At 48.1% G+C, this 20,786-nt stretch overlaps 1 protein-coding gene across 2 annotated transcripts; it reads left to right on the top strand.

The window, feature by feature from the left end:
• Positions 1-11,119: 11,119 nt before the first annotated feature.
• Positions 11,120-19,520, top strand: LOC308069252 (uncharacterized protein). 2 transcript variants are annotated; one of them, XR_013930323.1, is made up of 2 exons: positions 11,120-16,448; positions 16,817-19,520. XR_013930323.1 is itself a non-coding variant. In XM_080401269.1 (2 exons), the coding sequence occupies exon 2, from the start codon at positions 14,811-14,813 to the stop codon at positions 15,579-15,581; it is 771 nt and encodes a 256-aa protein (XP_080257395.1). In that variant the 5' UTR covers positions 11,124-11,617; positions 12,720-14,810; the 3' UTR covers positions 15,582-19,520. The 2 variants fall into 2 exon arrangements, 1 of the variants encoding a protein (XP_080257395.1); XM_080401269.1 differs by having other exon boundaries at positions 11,124-11,617; positions 12,720-19,520.
• Positions 19,521-20,786: the final 1,266 nt, after the last annotated feature.

The raw sequence follows: 20,786 nt of genomic DNA, 5'->3' as shown, positions 1-20,786 counted from the left end.
GCGTCAAGTGTGCTTCTGAACAGCATTTTCCTGACGCAGGATTTTTACAAGACGGCAACTGGAAAAAGAAATCTGTCATGACATATTGCAATTAAAGATCAGTTTACAAATTATTTCTGAAACCCCAGACACAACGGTCCACATAACAGCCAATCAGATCAAAATGCATCTCTCCGTGCTAAGAAAACGACAGCGGAGAAAAAACTGGGCTCAGAAACTTTGTGCATTTCCAGAGTCTGTATTACACAGCCAGATCAGATGGTATAAAAGCTTGTGATTTTAAAAGTTGTCAAACACGTCAGGAATTTAAAGCCAATGTCTGGAGCATGTCAGTTGGCACACAGTACTTTTCCCAGAAGAGGAGCAGCTGCCTTTATTTCAAGGGTAACTTAAGCCACTGACTGGGGAGGAAAAAAAAAACAAACCCAAAAATAAACAAAAGAGCAGTTTCTTCCCTCACAGGCTCAGGTTCACACCGGCTTGCTCTCTGAACTGCTAACAGCTGGCTTCCTGAATTCCCTTCCTAACTGGCTGCTTCTCTTAACTTTCCCCAGCTGACCTTCAAGTTACCATTGTCCAATTCACCTTCTGCAAGGGTGGGTACAAACACCACCCCTATTCAACTGGCTTCTCAGTGAGACCACGAGACAGCTGCGTAACCAAAATGCCAAACAGATACAAAGCAGGAAAAGTCTTCGTATTGTCACGCGCTGTATGTTCAGTCACCCTCTCATATTGCAGAACATTCTTTTCGCAGACCAGCGTCACAACAGCTTTCAGCCTCCTGCTCCAGCTCCTTCAAACAGACCTTCTGTTCCTCAGAGGCCTCGCTGAAGGCCTTTGACCAAGAGGATGCCTTGATGGGGTTTTGTGCCTTCCTTTCAGAACAAGAGTTAAGCCTTGCCCCCACTCTCAGAAGCACAGTCTTACAACGGTCAGTGTGATCTACCCTCACAGCCTGGAAGCAGTATGGGCACCTGTTGGATCCTCCGTTCAGCCATTTCCAGTTTCTTACGCAAATCCTTTATATATATCTGCAAGGCTGAGTCCTGGGAAACCAGGCAGCGAAACTTCCGTGACAGCTTCGAATTCTGCAGCTTCATTTCCTCACTGCTTTTGCTGAAACAAACCAAAATTAAAGCAGCATCACTGTATGTACTATGGGTCCGGGCAAGTACATGTCATAAATTTACAATCCAGCTAGTCTTAACACTTAGAATCACAGAAACATCACATCCAGTCACGTTTTTTAAGCTGAATATCCAACCTCCCAAGTCACCACCTGTGGTGCATGCCCCTTGTGAAGTTTTGTGGCTCTACCGGGAAGAGCAGTGTTACTCTGCAGTAACAAGCAGCAGATGGACTTACCTTTGTTTGTACAGCTCCTCTTTCAGGTCTTCTGCCTCCTTCATTAACTCTTCCTTACGCTGCAGAAAAAAAGAAATGACTGATTCAGCTGCAGACTTCAGCAAAATACTTCACCTTTAGCACATCAGCTGAACTGGAAAGCATCAGAACTTTGGCAAAATCCTTCACGACAGGTTGCTTAGAACCTCCTGAATTTGCCAGGAATAAATCTGCTCAGCCTTTTCAAACGCGATGCTACTAACTGAACGTGAGGTCCTTTCTGCAGACTTCTGGATGAATATCAATGCTGAAGTGTCTGCCTGATGGAGACCCTCCTGAGACAAGGTCTCGGTGGCGCTTCTGTTGCGTGGAGCTGGCAAGACTAATGAAGTAAGGTGCCGGATCTGAAGACAGCAACTGGACCATATGATTAGTGGTCACAGAAACCTGAATGAAGTTTGCCTTGACCATGGAGAACACAGGGCTTTACAAGGTTAATTAACAATTCAGAATGTTCATTTCTGCCTCTTCTCCGAGCAGGGACTACAGACTTTGCATTAGTGTACTGACAAGCAAATAGCCAAAGGCAGAGCTGCTGGTGAAGCATAAGCAGAGGTGACTCTTACCTCCTCTGCCTGTTTCTGCTGCAGAGAGACGTAGGCCAAAGTGCGTTCCAGCTCCAATTCCCTCTCGCGCGATGAACATAAACGATCAGCAAGGCTCTCGGCTTCTCCTGAACAAGTCAGAACAGAGTGAGTTGAGGCTGGACCACAAAGGGCTTTTTGGAACTGCTAAACAGCACTTTCTACTTTGTCAACAAGCTCTTAAGGCAGCACAGAGCTTTGCAAGTCAGCAGACCTGGTTCCGCCCCTGGCTCTACAGGTGGCTCACTAGCAGCTCTGGGCAGTAAAGCTCTCAGTAACTACCATCCTCACTTTGAGGGAGATGACGAAACTTCCTCTGCAGAATAGGCAATATGTTGGTTGGGATCTTTCTTTCTAATAGAAATTGTTGCTCAAACTTGGTTCAGAATGAAGGGCTCGGGTAAAACCCACCTTTACGCGATAGCTGTGTGGGAGTGAGGGTGGCAAAAAGGGAACTAAGTTTTAAAAGGATCAGAAGAAAGTCAGAAAGGAGCAGCCTGGGGTAGTCACCGGGGCTGAACAGGGCTGACAAGGCTCTAGCGATGCACAAAAGAACCTCAACTGCCATGGGATCAACATGCTCCCACTTGGGGGCAGCTCGGGGGACAGAGGCAGCGATGGTGCCCACTATTGCCCACCGAGGAGTCGGCCACTGCTGTGACCTGGCTGCCAGCAACTGTCATGCCTCTGGCTTGAAATTCACACTTTGACCAACAGCTTGAGCTGGAGTGCCCACAGTCAATTACCTGATTTCTTCCCTGCAGCTTGCTGAGTACGTGCAAGTGCCGCCTGCAACTCAGACTTCTCAGAAGCTACAATTCCAGTAGTCTGGATACGAACCTTTGGGAAAGGAAAATCGGCTCAGCACAAAACTTCTTTGCTTGTAATTGCAACATCACTGTTGCCACAAAAGGCTAACTCAGTAAAGGTAAAGAGCTCGTGCAGTTAAGCACAGTCGGGCTGACTGCCAGTTTTCCTGAAGGAACGCGCTCGTGGCTTCCCGAGTAAAGACTACGAATGGTCAGTAATCCAGAGAACAGCAGAAGGCAGGTAGTGTTACTGTAATGGAGGCTCTGCCTTACCCGTAGCTGTCTCCTCAGCGCGGCTTGCTCTTCAGAAAATTTCTTTTCCAACTCCTTCTTTTCCTGTATAAAGAAATGATGCCTATTTAGCACAAAAACATAGATGGGTAACCCTTGTTTTGTGTCAAACTAAAAAAGCAGTGATACATTGGTAGTACTTGCAGCATCGAAACGACAGCAGTCTTTTTAAAGACATACTTCAGCCTTGCGTTATTTGAACGCCTTCACTATTTATCCATCCTAGATCGGCAGTAACAGCACAGCACCATCGCTGCTAGCATAAAAACAGTAGTGCTTGGAAGCAAGCTACTGGCAAGGACTTGTATTCCCCTGCCTCCACCACACTCCTCTAATACCTGAGTATTTAAACGTTCGCTTGTGTCAAAATAAGAACGCTACCTGCCAGGCAGGCCGAACTCATCAAGTCAAGTTATTCAACCCTACGCTACAAATGAAACTGAATCTAACATAAGACAAGACCACACGTGCCTGGGCCACAGCCCACTATACTCTCTACGCCGCCAAGAAAGAGATACTATTTTTCTGCCTATCCAAAACCAGGACACACTTTACCTTCTCCAGCTGATCCACTGCCTCCTGGCTCTGCTCTTTCTGTGGAAGAAAAGTGATGCACCAGTGTCAAGAGAAAATACTCTCACACATCTGAAACACATTTTCACTTCAACAAAGTAGGATACATGCCCAATTCACGCAAACAGAATTTCCACTGTCCTTTCTGTAGAGGACTAGGAAGTTCATCTTAGCTATTAAAAATACGAGATCTGGAGCTGCCTTCACTAATGTACTTCATATGCCAGGCATCTTTTTCATCGCTCAGTAGATTGCCACAGTTGTTCTCCAACACCGCTGCTGAAACCCCTCCATGTCTACATCTGAGCATCTACCAACCTCAGTTAAACTCGCATCCCCACATCTGTGCAACTGACGGCAGTAATCCTGGTGTATTGGGGTGATCGCCAGAAATGCTGGGGTTTTTTTAAGAACACCACCAATAAATAAATAAATAAAAAAACCAACCAACCAATAACCCCAAACAAAAACGTAGTCTTTTCCTTTAACTGAGACCTCAGACCTTTATTCCACTGAAGAGCTGGCCTTAAGTCACGCAGAGCCGCACTGGTGTTGGCAGACTTCTGCAGGAGGTGGTATGGGAGGGCTGAAGCCAGATACAAAGAGAAGGGGTAATTCTGTCCTAGCCCATTTCCATCTTAGCGGTGAAGTATTTGGAGATTTGTTGTCCGTAGGTAATGCACCTTTAGATATGAGGTGAAGGAGACAAAGGTGGCAGCTGCCTACCCAGGCCGCCACACAACTGTGCTGCTGCGTTTGCTATTTGCTTGTTGTCTCCCTGACAGCTTCTTCACAGATGCCTCGCAACTAACTACATACGCAGGACTTTTTTGCCTTCCCAAAGAATGAGCATTGTCCAAGCTCTTTCTTTACTACTACTGCTACTACTTCAATGCATTTTGAAAGATGACTACAGACGGAAGAGCGATGAGTGAGAGGTTTTGATTCTAGCAATGCCCATGCACAACATAACCAGCAAAAGCAAAGGCAAGACCACCAATGCAGCAAAGGCCCTACACAGCTGCAGGCCGGCGTAAAAGCAGGCAAACAAGGAGAATCTTGGGTGGGCAATGCACTATGCCAAGTTCCTCTGCAGCCCAGCTAAAACACAAAAAGAAACAGAATGGAACAAAAATAACCCAAAGCCCAAAGGAAAACAACAAGGGGGGGGTCACGGCGTACACCGGGAAATGCTGAACTTTGCTGCAAAAAGTGTACTTTTACAGAGGAACAAAATGGGGAAAAGCATTTCACACAAGAAAGGCTCTTTTCAGACTGAAACAAGTCCACTTGGCTGCATTTCTTGCAGTGTTAAAGCTGAAGGCTGAAAAGCTGCAGCGGGAATCCATGCAGGCCACAGGACAAAGCAGTTCACTCAGCGTGCCAAGAGAAGCTGAGGATATGATCAGAAACCAGCCCCAGACCCTCTCAGGCCTACTGCTCCCACTCTGCCGATATCGTTAGACCAGCAGCACCACCTGCAGAAACAGCTTTTCACACTGCAGCCAGCACCAGAATTGTGTGTTTCAAGGATTCGGACCAGGCGCAGAAATAGCTGTTTTATCAGGATGCTTATCATCCAGGGAAAGCCTGATGAGATCAGCAGAGCACACTTAAATGGAACCAACAAAACTCCGTTTCTTGTTCCTCAGTTGAGCCAATACATTCACAAGGGGCTCAACGTCTAAGGCCGCTGAACAGGTTTTCCATGCAGCTCATTTTCTTCCCTACAGAGTGCTGTGTAAGCAGCCTTCCTTGTGGCACTAGGAGAGAACCCATAACTCTGCAGACACCCAAAGAGCTTGGAGGAGCAGCGAGGACCATGTCAGACTGGTTGGTTGGATTGTTTCTTACCAACTCCTCTATCTGTGTAACGAACTGCTTGTTCGTTAAGATTGCTGGAATCCAGGGCTACTGCCAGCTCCCGGTAACGTGTCTGATGGGCACATGCAGACAGGAGAAAAAGGAAGGAGCAGAAGAGGAGGAGGGGAGGAAAAAAGCAGTAATTAAAAAGGACAGCAAAATAAATCCTATCAAACTGTGATAACCAGATTCTCCAAACAAAACAAAAATCTGCCGTTTCCACAAAAGCAGCTGAGACATCAACACATTTTATCCATTCTGCCAAGGCTTCATTTTGACCTAACAGTGACTCAGAAATAAGAACGGCAGCTGCACGGAAGCCAGCTTATCCCCAGTCCCCAAACTGGAAACACCTCCGATACCTGCCTCCCAGTGTTGATCACAACTACCCGATGATAGCACAAGACAACACTAGACAGCAATGAACGAGAACTGTGCATTCAATTAGGTCTCGCTAACACTGCCGAAAGCAGAGTCCCAGTAAGTTATCAACAGTAGCAAATAAGAAAGGGGGCGGGGGGGTGGGGGACGGGGACACTGAGAACAACCTCCTTCCGTTTCCTTAATATTTGCGGAAGAAACAGCACTTTCTCCATTCACATATGATGTAGACTACAAGCAAAGCAGTCAAGTCAGCCAGTTTTATTCCCCACGGCAACAAGTCACTACTAAGTAAGAACTGACTATCACAATAATACTCCTTATAGCACCTTTCACTCCAAAGTACCACACAGAGAAAACATCCTTTTCTGGGTAAGGATAGATGCAGACTCCCTCTGCGACAAGCTAATGTCAATGATGCAGGTTGATTTCCCATTCTTTTCCACTAAATCAAGAATACATCTTTCCACGAATACATGCTGTCCGTTCATCCCACTCAGCTTTTCTTCCCACTGCTGAAAGTTTACGTTCTAAACCAGGATTTTTTGCTTCTCAGTGCTTAAATATCATATTGTTCAGTAGGATGACTGCAGACACCGCTGAGATCCAGGAGTGTTTTCTTGAGCTGACTGCTTAAAGCTCCACATCAAATATCAAGAGAATTAATAGGACAAAAGGAATACAAAGGCAAATCAGAGTGAACTCCATTCCGTCTTGCAGGTTTCACTGCATCTATCCGGTACCCCTGGTGATTACTATAGTTACGCTTATTGATAAGAGACGCACGGATATGTAGGAAACAGGAGTTACTTTATGACAACTGAACTGAAACAATGGTAGGAAAATAAGCTACCAAAATGATGCAAGTGAAATGAAAATCAGAGCTTTGCCACAGCAACAGCGGAAGACAATTCTGGGCTACCAAATTTGACTTCCCTGAGCTTCTATCACAATTTGAGCAAGCCTTCCATTTAAATAAACTGCCTGAAAAGAATTGTTTTAAAAAGGCTGGGGTTTTATGTTTGTGCCTGAACACGTTTCTATTGCTTATCGGCATAGTTCCTGCCCTTTCCTCTTCAGAAGCCTGGCAACGTGAAGACGCTAAAGCCTGTAAACGCTTGACTCAAAGGATCCGACTTCCTGCCTAAACCTATTTAAACCCAGTACTGGAACTTGCCAGACTGTACATCCCCGGCGCAAGTTTCATCGCCTGTTGTAAAATGGGTTGGCAGGAATAACTAGACAGCTTCCTCAGGGCAGCTGCTTGCCTGCAGATCAGCAGAGTCATGCCCTTCAGAAACAAGGCCCTAGGGACTACAGCAACGACACGCACAGCGGGAGAAATACAGACCAAGAAAACACTACCTCTCCCTACTGCGCTTGCCCTCAGCAGTTCAGTTAGTTTATCGCCTCGCCCCACACTCCTCCTTTCCTCAAAGCTCAGCTGTCTCGCGGAAGAGGTTCCGACAAGGTTCACTTTTTCACACGTTCAGTTCGACACAAACCAGAAGGGCGCAAGCACTTTACGAGCAATGGCAACGCATGGTATCAACTAGCTCCATGATAATAAAAACAGCAACAAAACTCAAGCAACTGAGAGGGGCTATGTCAGGACAAGGCTCCACCCAAGAAATCGAGGCCAGCGTAAACAGAACCTGAAGCATGCAGTAGGGAGAGCGAGTCACTGCGAGGGACACGAGCACTGCCTCACCTTCCTCCTGTCCAATGAGGGTATGGCTACCCCATTGGAGCGCTTCAGGTCTGACACCGGCACCTTCAGAATGTTCAGAATCTGAAGGAGGTGAAAGAAAAGGGGAAACGGCTCAGAAAAGGACAGAGAGAAAGTGTCAATCGAAGGTAGCCAAAGAAACCGGCATCCTCCGGCTGGCCAGGAGCACGCAGCTCAAAGCAGCAGCTCTGGGCACACCCAGGGCTGCGTGACAGCACCGCACGATCAGACGCGGCTTTGGCACGTACCCTGAGCTCTAGTGTGCACCTTCCAGCAGCGGTAGCTGCTAACTATTGTGGCACGCTTCGCGTGCTGGCGATACAGGCAGCTGCGCCAGTCATCTATTACACCCGCATAACCATTTCCCGGCTCTAGTCACGTTGTTCAGAAAACCAAAGAACAAGGAGGTAGCAAGTGAGCTGGGACAAAGACCGAGGCACTCACGTTCTCTGGAGGCTGCTGGTCATCGCCCGGGGGAGTCTCAGGTCGACCGTCTCCGTTAGTTTTGCGGTTTTCCTTACTTGCTGCAGCTGCTCCAGGGCTCTTCTTCTGCTGATACTCCTTCAGCTGTGAAAAATAATAATAATCTGAAATCCAAACAGAACATGCCTTCTGTGAGAATGATGTCAACCCCCCAGCCCCAACTCCACTGGGTAAAAAGACCAAGTGTAAGGACAAGAGAAACGCTCTTCAATGAGTTTGTCGCCCGGGGGGCAAGAAAAATAAAAATCAAAACACATCCAAAAAAAAGGCTAAAGTAAGATCTAATGTGATGCGTTTACGACAAGAGGCTCAGAGCTGCAAACGGTCAACTTTTGTACACAGCTAAGAGTTGCTGGGAAACGACTTGACACTCCATCCTGCAACTAAAAGGAGATGAAAAGAAGTATCTTGGGGTGGGGTTTTTTTAGGGTTCTAACTAAGAGCATTGAGGAAAAACGAGTAAAGGGCAATGAAATCTGAATGTTAAGTGAAACATCAGCACCTGACAGTAAGATCTCCCACTCTGTGAAAGACTTTGAGAAGGAAAATTGCAGTCCTTACAGACAAATGCCATGTTAATACAAGCAGCGTAGTCACTGTGAACTAAGGGGAGAAGCAACCTACAACTCATTTTTCAATCACACCCACTTCACCCCGGAAAAGCTAGTCGGATAAGCCGTTCGCTTGAATTCGGCGAGGTCTTCCGAGCCGAATCGTTTGTGCTCCAGCAGGGTGAAGCCCCCAGGCAAGCGAGCCCCAGGCAGTTCGGTCAACCGCCCGCTTCCCCAGCCCGCAGCCCGCCCTCCGGCCCCCCGCCGGGCCGGGCCGGGCCGGGCCGCGCCGCGCCTCGGCCTCCAGGTGGGGAAAGAAGGACCCGTTATTGGCAGAATTCCAAAATGGAAGCCCGAACCGCTCCAGGACACTTTCCCCTCCCCAGGACTTTCACATACGCCGCCGACGCCGCGGCCGGGGAAATAAGTAACATGAGACCAAAAACCCCCAAAAAAGGGTGTGGGGGAGGCCAGGGGGAGGGAAAACCGCCAAACCGAACCCGGCGGACCCACGGCACCGCCGGCCCGGCCCGCCCCGGCCCCCGCCGCCCCTCACCTTCTCCCTGCCCGCCGCCAGCCCGCTCCGCCTGCTGCCGTCCGCCACGGCCGCCCCGCGCCTGCGCCGCCTTGGCTTCGCCCACCACCGGCGGCAGCAGCCAGGGCCCGCCCAGCCTGCGCTGCCGTCCTGGAGGCCCGGCCCATCGCCGTGCCGCGACGTGCCCGGCCCATCGCCGGGCCCCGCCTCATGGCCGGGCTCCACCGGCTCCGGCACGGCGCCGGGCTGCGGCTCGTGGCCGGGCTCCACCGCCTCGGGCTCGCGGCCGGGCTCCATCGCCTCGAGGTTGCCGGGCCCGGTAGCTCTGCTTTTACTGCAGGGACTGGAGGAGCCGGTGCCACCTTGCAGTGCCTGCTCCCCGTGTTGAGAGCCCGCACCGCCCGCTGCTCGGGTGACAGCCGGCACTGCCCGCTGCTCGGGTGACACCTGACTGGCCCGTCGTGCCCCACCCAAACCTCACCTGCAGCTTCACAGGAGACAGTTTGTTCCCCAGCGCTGACGGCACAGTGGGCCCTGTCGCTGGGAAACTCCACTTCCCAGCGTGCCCCGCGGCGCGCCCGCGCCTGCCGCTCCCGGCCGGCCCCGCGCGCACCCGGCCGGCCCGGCGGGCGGCGGCAGCCCTGGCCGAGCGGGTCCCGCCGAGCGCGGGTCGCAGCGCGCCCGCCCCGCCGCGGCCCGGGCCCGGGCGGTAGGAGCCGGGTCCCCGCGTTACAGATTTGCTAACGGTTAGATTTAACTAACCTTATTTGATTTTATAAAATCATTTCCACAGAACTATAGAGGAATAAGAAATATATTTCAGTGGAACTAGCAGTTGCACAACAAAAGCTGCTATGGAATCCTCCGTACAGCCCTGTACCAAGGCCAAGGACTGAGAGCAACCGAATGAAACAACTCGTAGCTACCTGCCAAGAAATCGTGAACTTTAATAATAGCGGTATAAAGAAATGGTATGGAATGGGGACAATCAGTTACGGGTAAATATATTTACGCAAAGAATGTCGGTCTAGTAATCAGGTCATGGAACCATAGTTTGAAAGAAATGATTAATGAAAGAGCTAGCGAAAGAAGGAGTCCGTTTCTCTAACTTTCTCTGACAAGGGGCCTGTTTATAAGTTATCTAGAGGGAGCGAGTAAAAGAAACAAGCCGAAGGACCAGATGGTCGACAGGGACATCCATTAGCTCGGGCCGATGAGAACACTGCAGACTTGCAAGACCATCACATACCAGGCAAAAGGTGAAAAGTACCCCGTGAGGAAGACCTACGGCCTTCCTCCCAGAGACCACTGCCCACGTCCCGCAGACCCCTGCCCACAATTCTTGGAAGGATTTGCGCAGGCGCGAAGGACTGAGAAGCTGATTAACATACGAAGCGAGAGTCTGTTAATGATTTTGGGGAAATAGTATGTTCATGCATGAATACTTACTGCAGATGCATGACTCAGTCCTGGATGAGGTGTACGGTGTCGAAGCTCGGTGTGCGTTGATCGGGAGAGGACTCACTCACGCACCCGGCCGTCCATAAAGAAGTGTCTGCTTCTCTCCCTCACATCGGTGTCGGGAAGTTTTTCATTCCGAGATTTCGGTACCCCCCGCTGCCCCGCCCCCGCCGCGGGCCGTGCCTGCGCTGAGGCGGCGCGGCCCGGCCCCTGACGCGGCGCCCCCCTGCTCTGCCAGGGCCTCCGGTGGCGGCCGGCGGAGCGGCGCGGCCGGCTGCAGGTCCGCGGTGAGGCCCTGCGCGGGCTGGGGGGAGCGGGCCCTGCTCCAGGGCTGCCCCGGCCGCCGTCTATGGCCCGGCACGGCAGGGCCCGGCACGGCTCGGCACGGCTCGGCAGGGCCCGGCCCGGCACGGCACGGCACGGCACGGCAGTGCCCGGCCCGGCACGGCACGGCACGGCACGGCCCGGCACGGCACGGCCCGGCACGGGCCGGGGTGTGTTTTCTTGGGGGGGAGCTGCCGGCCTCGCCCCCCGGCGCTGCCTCGTCCTGGCAGCGCCTCTGAACACCGAAATTGTGGGGGTTACGGTCTTATTGTCACCTGACGCTGTAAATCTACAAAACGCCGTAGAATATGATGGGGGGCGGGGCAACGTTACAGAAACCCATCAGTCTTTTACCTGAGCTTCCCCCCTCCCTGCCCAGGAGACACGGTGTTTTTTCCTTTCCTTTTTTTCCTCCTCTTTTCTCCATTTCTGATTAGCGCCCCCCAGCACCGCAGCATCTTCCCCTGGGCTGAGGTAGCGTGAAATGTCTCCTGTGCTCTACAGATGCCCCGTCCCGCGTCCTGCCAGCCTAACGGAACGAGCCAAGAAGCCCTGCAGTATGAAATCGAAGAGCTGAAACAGAAAGACCTTGCTCTAGACCAGGAAACTGCACAATTATTGTCCGAGTACGTCCTTGGCGAGCTCAGTGGCCGCTGTGATGCCTCAATTATTTTTGTTTCAAAAAAACCCAGCGGTCTAGGGCTTAGAGCTAAAAGCCGTCCTCTTACGCCACCGTTTTTATCGTGGCGCTGTGCAACGTTGATTACAGCGTTGTCTTGATTTATGGGACCCGTTAAGAGAGAACTCTTTCCACTTTATTTGGTAAAGCAAACCCAGGTTTTACTAGGAGCTCGGATAGGAGGATTTTAACTTTACCCCAGGTGTTGCTGAGGCAATTACCTGTAAACTGGGAATGAACGGTTTTAACCGTCGTGATGCTATGACACATCATGCTACCAGAAGGCCTTGCTCATGTGAGAATTAAAATGGAGATTGTGGCTTGTATGACCTGCCCGGTTTAGCCCCGGATGAAACGGTTTCCTTGTTTCTTCCATCCTGATCAAGGGTTTATTTATTTCCTGTCTGAAGCAAGTGGGTTAAACGTTTGTGTTCAAGAAGCAGAGGTGTTTCCCAGGCAAGCGAAGGGCCTGGAAAGAGACGGGTGCCGCTTACAAGGTAGCGCAACTGCTTTAACTGTGGTTTCTTATGACCTACTGTGGCAGCTGCTTATTAGCAGCTCTTTTGAGGTAAAGTTGCTGCTTGGTTTTTAAAGAGAGGGTATCTCTGTGGGTTATTTGTTGCAAAGGAGTGTTATTTTCTAAGGTCACGTGTAGTACAGAGAATGGAAACGGCAGAGCAACAAAGGCTGTTCCCAAAGCTTTTTTGCTTTACCACCACGCATTTTTTTTTTCACTAGCTACAGATTAGAGATACAGATACAAAGTGAATTCACCACAGCCTATTCCTGTTTCTACTTGATTCTGAGAATTCAGGTGGGTTGGGGTTTTTTTGTAAGTCGATGTGGCAAAAAAAAACCCCACTCAAAATGAGGGTCTACTCATTTGTAGCTTTCGTGTTTATGACTTGCAGCAACTGTACTTGCTGCCTTCGGATTCTGCTTTAGATAGTGCCAGGCTTGAGCGTCTCAAATCTCCTTGCTGTGCTGGGTCAGTAGGGGCAACACTCGCTGCGCGGCATTTTTGACCTTTTCTGCTTTTATTGCTACAGAGGCTACAGCCTGGAGGAATTGGAGCAGCACATTTCTCTGCTCGCTCCATGAGTACAATGATATTAAAGATGCTGGACAGATGCTGCTGGGCAAACGGGGTAAGGAAGGGGAAAACTGTTGATGAACAACTCAGTCAATGTTTTCGTGTAGGCAGAGAGAGAGAAGGTACTACGCCACGAAGGCAGAGCTTGTTTTAAAGATTCTTGAATTCTAGGGCTTTCATTGCCCAGCCACTTGTGCAGGCACAAACACTTCTGTCGTTATTTTCGCAGGATGTGTTTAGAACCGAACATGCGAAAGAATTGTCATTTACTGCTGTTTTAGTCTGTGTTATGTACTGCCAAAATTTGTTCAGTCTTACCAATTTTTGTCAGTTTTGCTCTTCATATACTTTAAAAGAGTGTTGAGACAAGCAGAGAGCACAGCTGCAAAACCTTAGGTTGGTTCCTTAGCTATGGGAGGTTCTGTGAGATAGTTAGGGGCTACTGGGAGGAAAACACAACTTTTCTGACTCGTCTGATACTTCTGTAATGAAAATAGCGGTCTTTCTTTTCCAGCTGTTATCTGAGGGGTTACTACAAAGCAGCTCTACCCTGAATACATCCGATCTGGAGCTTAGCTCCAGTTCTGGAGCTTAGGTTCCAGTATTGAACCTGAAGATTGCCCCGCCCTGCAAAGCTGACACTTACTGGGCCGTGACGGTTTGGTGTGGTATTGGTTCAGAACTGACAGAAGGTGGCCTCAGACGCGTGTGTGTGGAATTGCAACAGCGCGTGCATGAACAGCCTTATTTCCGAGCAGCTTTACAACGTGAAAGCTGTTGAATCTGTCAGCTGTGTCCTGCTTGTGGGAAAGGGATGTAGGACTTTGGATAATTTTGTCTCCTGTCTGATGGGACAGTATTTTATTTTTTTTTCCGTTTGTTGGAAAGGCCGTAATTCAGGTTGATGTGAAGACTCTTCCCGTGGAGACCTTGCTTCTCTCCAGCATCCAGGGGCTGTTTGGTTACTGAATAATAGAGGAAGCGAGGGCATGCAAACGTGCAATGTCATAGCTGCTTTGAAAGAAAAGAAAAAACCCTCGGAAGCAGCAAGGGAAGAAGGCTGAATTTGTGGTGGCTTGGGGGTTGGTTTTGTTTTATGATCACCTCTGGGTGAGTCTGGGTATTCTGCATTTTTGTACTTAACTGCTCTGGTATCTAGAGGTTCTGTATCATTTCTGTGGTAAATGGCAAAATGTGAAGTTGTATTGAACTGTCCTGTCTGAATAAAGCAGCTGTCACATTTCTCAGTAATCCACTTATTTAAGAGCCTATAAACCAGTGCGTGAACCTGGGAGCAAATTCTTAACCTCTGTTCTGAGACAACTGTAACATCTATTACTCAGATGTTTTCTGAGGACTCTTAATGGTGACGGTGTGGCAGCGCTACCCAGTAATGGGTAGGTGCCGAATTACCTTTACTGCTACAGAGGCTACAGCCTGGAGGAATTGGAGCGGCACATTTTGTTTTTGCGGCTAAAAAAGGAACAGTCAAAAGTAAGGAAGAAGCGAGTGGTGCGGCAGAGCGGTAATAAGGGGAGCAGCAGCGATGATGAAAATGATATCGGCAGACGCGTTACAGAGGGCTGGAGGAGAGTGCACTTGGAAAGTATGAAAGAGGGAGCGCACGCGTTTCCCGTGATATTACAAGATAGGCACCCGGGCCAATATCAGGCATTTCACTGGGAAATGATTAAGGAACTACGGAAAACTGTCACGCGAAATGCACTATATTCTCCTTTTACACAAACTTGGTTAGAGAATGTGATGATGGGTCCGCAGCTAGTGACTCTGCTAGAATGGATCCGTGACAAAGTGCTGGACTTTCCACCTGATGGCACTTTGCAAATTCCTGCCTGGCAAGCGGTCGGCAGGCGATTGTATGATGCTGCCGTGGAGGGGGACTCCGTGGCAGGAATGTGTTTAGCGCCTTGGTGGCAAATTCTGACTCCTCTTCCGCCAAGTGTGGGCTGATTCTACTAACGGCGCTAAACCAGGGGAGGCTGTAAATCCCGCCGACAGCGCGGCTCTTCTCAACACACCGTCAGCGATGGCGACTCCGTCCACACCTCCTGTGCCGCCAAAGCTCCTGTCACTGATTGCAGCGACCCTCACAGCACAGGACCGAGCGCGGGAACAGGACAACTCGGACAATGATTCCATTGACACTGATAAACCTTTTGACCCAGGTCCTATAGACCCGGAAGAGGAGCTAGACCTTTTTCCTCCTCCCCCTGATGCACTGGCTGTATGTTCGGGGAGGGTGAAAGGGGGTCTGAGGGATCGGTGGCAGCAATGCAAGCGGGAAGCGCTTAAGCGAGGGCATTTGGGAGCCGCCATGGCACGTTCAGTATTTTGTCAGCCAAATCAACCTGCAGAGTGGCAGCCTGTGCAATACGAGGCTGTTAAAGGGTTAAGCAAAGCCGTGCGGGAAGGGGGGATTCATAGTCCTTTTGCTGTGTCCCTTCTTGAAGTGATGGCAGAGCCTTATCCACTCACACCACGTGATTATTGGAAGTCATTGCTTTGTGTGGTACGAACTCCGACGCAGTGCATGATGTGGTTATCTGATTTTTGCGAGCTATGTGTAGTGGCCTCGATTGAAAAGCTTAATCGGGGAATTGCTGTGAACTGTGAGCCGCTGGCTGGAGAAAATAATTGTGCCGTCCGATCCTGTGACTCAGGCAAGGTATCCCAGGGACGGCTATTTGCAGATGGAGGAGATGGCTATGAAGGCAGTCCGGGCAGGGGGATACGGGAGTCTGGGCGAGCCTCTAGTGCGTCCTTCGCCACAGTCTTGCAGGCTCCTAGAGAGTCATAGACTAACTTTATTGATCGGCTTCAGAATATTTTGCAACAACAAGTCGAGCAGGAGGAAGCTCAAGGGTTGCTTTTAAAACAACTAGCTGTGATAATGCCAATGAGAATTGCAAACGGGCATCGCAGCCCCTGCACAGTCGCAACCCCAACATGTGTCAAATGGTTATAACCCAGAACTCACAGCAGACTGTAACTCTCAGGTTGAGTTCTGGAATGCAGCGTAACACATTTTTGCTTCTCTAATCTCTTCTGTAAGAACAGTGCACGCTCTTCACGTGCTTCGTAAATAAGGCTGCTAGCTTGCTAAAGAAAGTAATACTACAATACTATTTCTTTCTTTTTTTTCCCTGGCTTACTATTATTAACAGGTGTCGATTCTGTCCGTCGTATGTTGCTACAGAACCGAGTTGCTATTGATCTTTATTATTAGTGCAGGGACAAGGGTGTGAAGACTTTGATAGGATGTGTTACGTCAGTCTGAGTGACCGCTCTGAATCAATCCACAAAAGCATACAAAACTTAAACCAAAGACCTGCAGCAGAGCCAGGGGTGGGAGGCCTTTGGTCTCTTCTCACGGCTGGGAAACTTTGGGCCGTGGATCAAAAGTAGTCCAGGATTTATTATAATCGCCTTAACCCCCGTATTGATGTTTGCCTTCTGTCTCCCACGCCTTTTTGTCCTGTATTCAGCGTTTAGCTGATTGTGACATAAATCAGGTCACGGGCACCCAGCTACACACAACCTTTGCCTTGTCGCAATTCACAAGCAAAAAAGAGGAGGATAGAGAATGTCACAGGAGCACCAACTCCAGCGTGGGGCAGCCTGCCGTTCTTGTGTGCAGGGATCCTGTGGGTAGAGGAGCAAAATGGTGAGTGGGAGCCGTCCTGGAGTCTGTTGGGTCTTGTTTGGATGGCATTGGTGGGGGAGGACAAAGTGTGGGAGATGTGAGGCTGTTACAGATTTGCTAATACTTTAAGATTGATTGACTTTATTTGATTTTATAAAATCATTTTTAATGGAATATATAGAAATAAGTAAAATTTGCCAAGAGACTAGTCTAAAGTGGCCTCAGGCGCTTCCATTGGCATTATTACGAATCAGGGTACAGCCAAAGAGTGGAACCTCAGTCAGTCCTTATGAATTATTATATGGAAAACCATATGAGTCTCCAGAACCAAATCCAAAAATACATGTAAAAGGAAAACAAGATGTGTATAACTATTTGCTTTCTCTAAGGAAAACTTTGGCTGCAATTCGGAGTGCACTAATTTGGAATAGACCTTTATCCCTGGAGAATTCAGAGCATGATTTCCAACTGGGAGACTATGTCTATGTGAAGACTTGGACCTCCGAACCTTTGCAGGAGTGCTGGAGACTTTCCAGATACTGTTATCCACTTTTACAGCTATCAAGATTGCAGAATCAGGTGTTTGGATACATTATACTCGAGTGAAGAGAACACCTACTCCATGGAAGATTGTCAATCGTGACCCTGAGACTTTAAAACTGACACTGAAACATGTCTAATTTTTTGATATCAGATTTTGATTGGGATTTTTTTTTATTTTATTTTGGTCGGTAGTGCTGGTAGGATCATGGGCTGACTTGGTGGATAGGAACAAAAGACAACTAGAAACAGAACAAGTAATTGACGTTCCCAAACAAATGAATGAGGAAAATCTGATGTTGGGATTGATTAAAGGATTTGCCAATTTGCAAAATGTTACACACATTACTGCTTGTTTACCAATACCGAAGGCAGTAGGTGAATCTATTCCATGGGGAATTTTAACCATTAATCTGACCAATCTGGAACATAAAAATGAGACCACTTATTGTGAACAAAGGCCAGTAACTCAATGGTATGAACAAGTAAAGGTTATTAGAAAACAGTGGAAGTTGCCAGGCAAAGAAACAGATTGTAAAAAACTACTGAATTGTGATTTTATAACAGGATCCTGACCTAGTGCCATAGCTCGAGTTCTTTTTCCTGGGGGTCCAAATCCCTAGTTAAGATGGTGTTCTTATGATGAACAACTTAAAACCAACGTAAACAAAAGTATCATGCAATGGAAGTGTAACAAAACTGGCCAAGGTACACAATTAGTAGAACAACGGGGCTCTATATGGTCCATGGTGATATTTTCTCAATTCCAGTAGACGGCCAGAACTCCTTGGTGTTTTACCTGGGATGGAAAAACTTTTGCAGTTTTACCCTGGGTTGATGATAGAGCATCTTCACTGAGAGAGAAGGAAAGTAAAATAGTGTCATGGTGGAAAGGTGAAAAAGTGTATGCTTGCAGCAATGCAGACTTAATAATTCAACAAATTCCTCCTTTGGCCGCTGCTTTAAAATATGGTTGTTTTTGCCGAGGTCTTAAAAATACTCTCAATTTAACCAGCACTTTTACACCCAGGAAAGGAACTCTGTTTAGTTGCAGAAAATCTACTATTCAAAGTCCAGGACATTTAATTTGGGCATTAAGTGATGGAACCTGGACAACTCATCTACCATTAGATGATAAGGTGAAACAAGTCACTTTAGGCATGCCAGCATTGTGTCCGATTTGGAAAAAATCACCATTTAGAGGATCCCTAGAAAGTTTAAAATTAAAATGAACCAAGAGGTCTGAGACAGATGATGATACTTGGAATGAACCCTCAACAGGAGTAAAAATTGACTGGGCACTTGAATCACTTTTGAATCCTATAGCATCATATAGAAATAGAGAATGGCTTTATCAGTTAACAGGTCAAGTAGAAAAATTAACGAATGTCACCAAAAAGAGGTTTAAGGAATTGAACATACAGTTACAGGCGACTTCCAAGATGACTTTGCAAAATAGAATGGCATTAGATATGCTCCTACTTAAAGAACATGGGGCATGTATATATCTCAAGGATAGACTGAACCACAGTTGCATTCACATTCCAAATGTCACTCAAGATGTGGAACATGATCTGGACCTATTAGGTAAAATTGAGAAAAGATACAGAATCAATTCAAGAAGATACGTTAGAAGATTGGCTGGGGAAAATTTTTTTAATGAACTGGGATGGAATTTGAGCTCTTGGATACAATCCATAATCAAAACTTTGTTTCTGTTACTAATTGTCTTTCTGATGATCGTGCTAGTATATGCATGTTTGAAGAAACAGTTTACCAATAGAATTTCAGTCAATCGTATGAGAGAAGTACCAACTCTTCCATCAAGACGTAGTCCACCACCAAAATATGCTGAAATAAATGATATGTAAATAATGTGAAAGTATTGAACTAATAATTTTCAACACTTTCAAAGGGGGGAAATGTTACAGATTTGCTAATATGTTAAGATTGATTGACTTTATTTGATTTTATAAAATCATTTTTAATAGAAAATTAGAGGGATAAGAAATATATTTGCACAGTAAAAGCTGTTATGAAATCCTTTGTACAGTCCCGTACTGAGGCGAGAAGAGTGGGCTAGAATCAGTGTTTAAACTTAGGTAATAAATTTAGGGTTTGAAAGGTTTCTTTGTAGTTAACTAGTCTTCCGTATGTAGAAAGTGTATTGAAATGTCAGAATATAGGATTTATGGAAACTGGGGAGAGTCGACCAGAACAGCTTGTAGTTACCTGCCAAGAAACCGTGAATTTTAGTAAAAGGTAATTCCGGCAGGGGGAAATCGCGACCACCGACTCATATACCACCTACCCAAGTTGTACCCCAGACCCATTTCTGGACCTTTCTAACCTTTACTGTGCAGAATCAGATATGGGAGGAGAATATGTTAATGGTTTTTGGGAAATAGCATGGTTATGCATGAATACTTAATGAATATGCATGAGTACGCTCTATATATGGTGTCTGATTTTGAAACTTGGTGTGTGTTGATTGTGAGAAGACTCACTCATGCACCTGGCTGTTAATAAAGAAGTGGCTGCTTATCTACATCACATTGGTGTCGATAAGTTCTTCGTTCCGAGATTTCGGTAACAAGGCCACCAGACCACTTACCTGTTGGATGAAAAGCTCCCTGGTGTGTAACCCTCCCATTCCCTGCCTTCAGCAGATCAGTCCAGCTGGCCCCTTGGCTAGCTCTGCATTTCCCTACCGTGCAACCAACACCTTCAGGCACCTGTGTGGATTTTAGCATTTGCCCCAGCTTTTCTGTTCTGGAGGTATTGCCTGGTCTTAGGGTGGCTGAAGCAAAGAGGAGGCTTATGCCCTGGGTCATGCTGTGGACCCTTCTTGAGATTATTTCTCCTGGGACTTGGAACCCACCAAAATGGTACACGCTGTCTCCTTAGGAACAGCCAGATGAGAGCGGCTGGGAGTGAAACCTCCTTCCTCCCAGAAGCTATCTGGCTCTAAGGCTAAAGCAGTTTTCTCCTCTGAAACGTAATAATGAATTAATTCTATGAGCATTCATTGAAAACATGCTCTCAGAGGATCTTGCACCAGCAGCAGAGCTAGGGGACTGCAGCACAAGGTTGCTTGCTAATGGCATGCAAACAGAAGTAATAGCTTGTGGCTTTTGTCTCCCTCACCACTGTTGGTCTTTGTTCACTTCCCCATATCGGTCCCCTCAGGATCTCCCGTTTCCTCTTCCACGGCCCTGCCCAGGGAACAGCACATAGCCTGGGCGGGCTCCACCGAAGACCTGGCCAGCTGCTACCCTGCAGCGGGATGGGCACGGCACAGGGGGTCCCTGCCCATGAGCAATCACAGTCTGAACAAAAAAAAAAGCGAGTGTTATCCATATGTTGGAGGGTTGATGCTGATTTACCTGTGGTAAATCTGAGAAGCCAGTCCAGAGCATCTGACCTCTGGATGCATGTGTGAACTGCATACACCTGTCCCCCAGCACCCTGCAGGTTGAAGCTTGCTGCACCAAGCCACAGGTTCCAAGTGAGGATGCATCTGGCTGGGGAAGGGGCCTGTCTCCCTGTGGTCTCTCCTTCTGTTCCTGGATTTGCAGAACGCTATGAGTTATGGAGGGGCAAAAAGGGAGAGGGAAAAGTTTGTAACACTGATGTTTTTTACCTTGGCTGCAGTGTAAGGCTTTCTCTCCCCCAAGATGTGCTCTTGGCAGGCAGTCGATGCTGCAGTTAGTGCTGCTGGGAAACCTGCCTGACCGACACAGGGTCACTGGTGCTCAGAGCCCTGTAAACATTGCTCCAGAGCAGTCAGGGGCACTGCAGGCATAGAAAGATATCATG

The sequence above is a fragment of the Falco punctatus genome, assembly GCF_963210335.1.
Source record: "Falco punctatus genome assembly, chromosome: 9".
Lineage (NCBI taxonomy): Eukaryota > Metazoa > Chordata > Aves > Falconiformes > Falconidae > Falco > Falco punctatus.
Note: the sequence above shows the minus strand (reverse complement) of the source record. Positions and strands in the feature narration are given on the sequence as shown.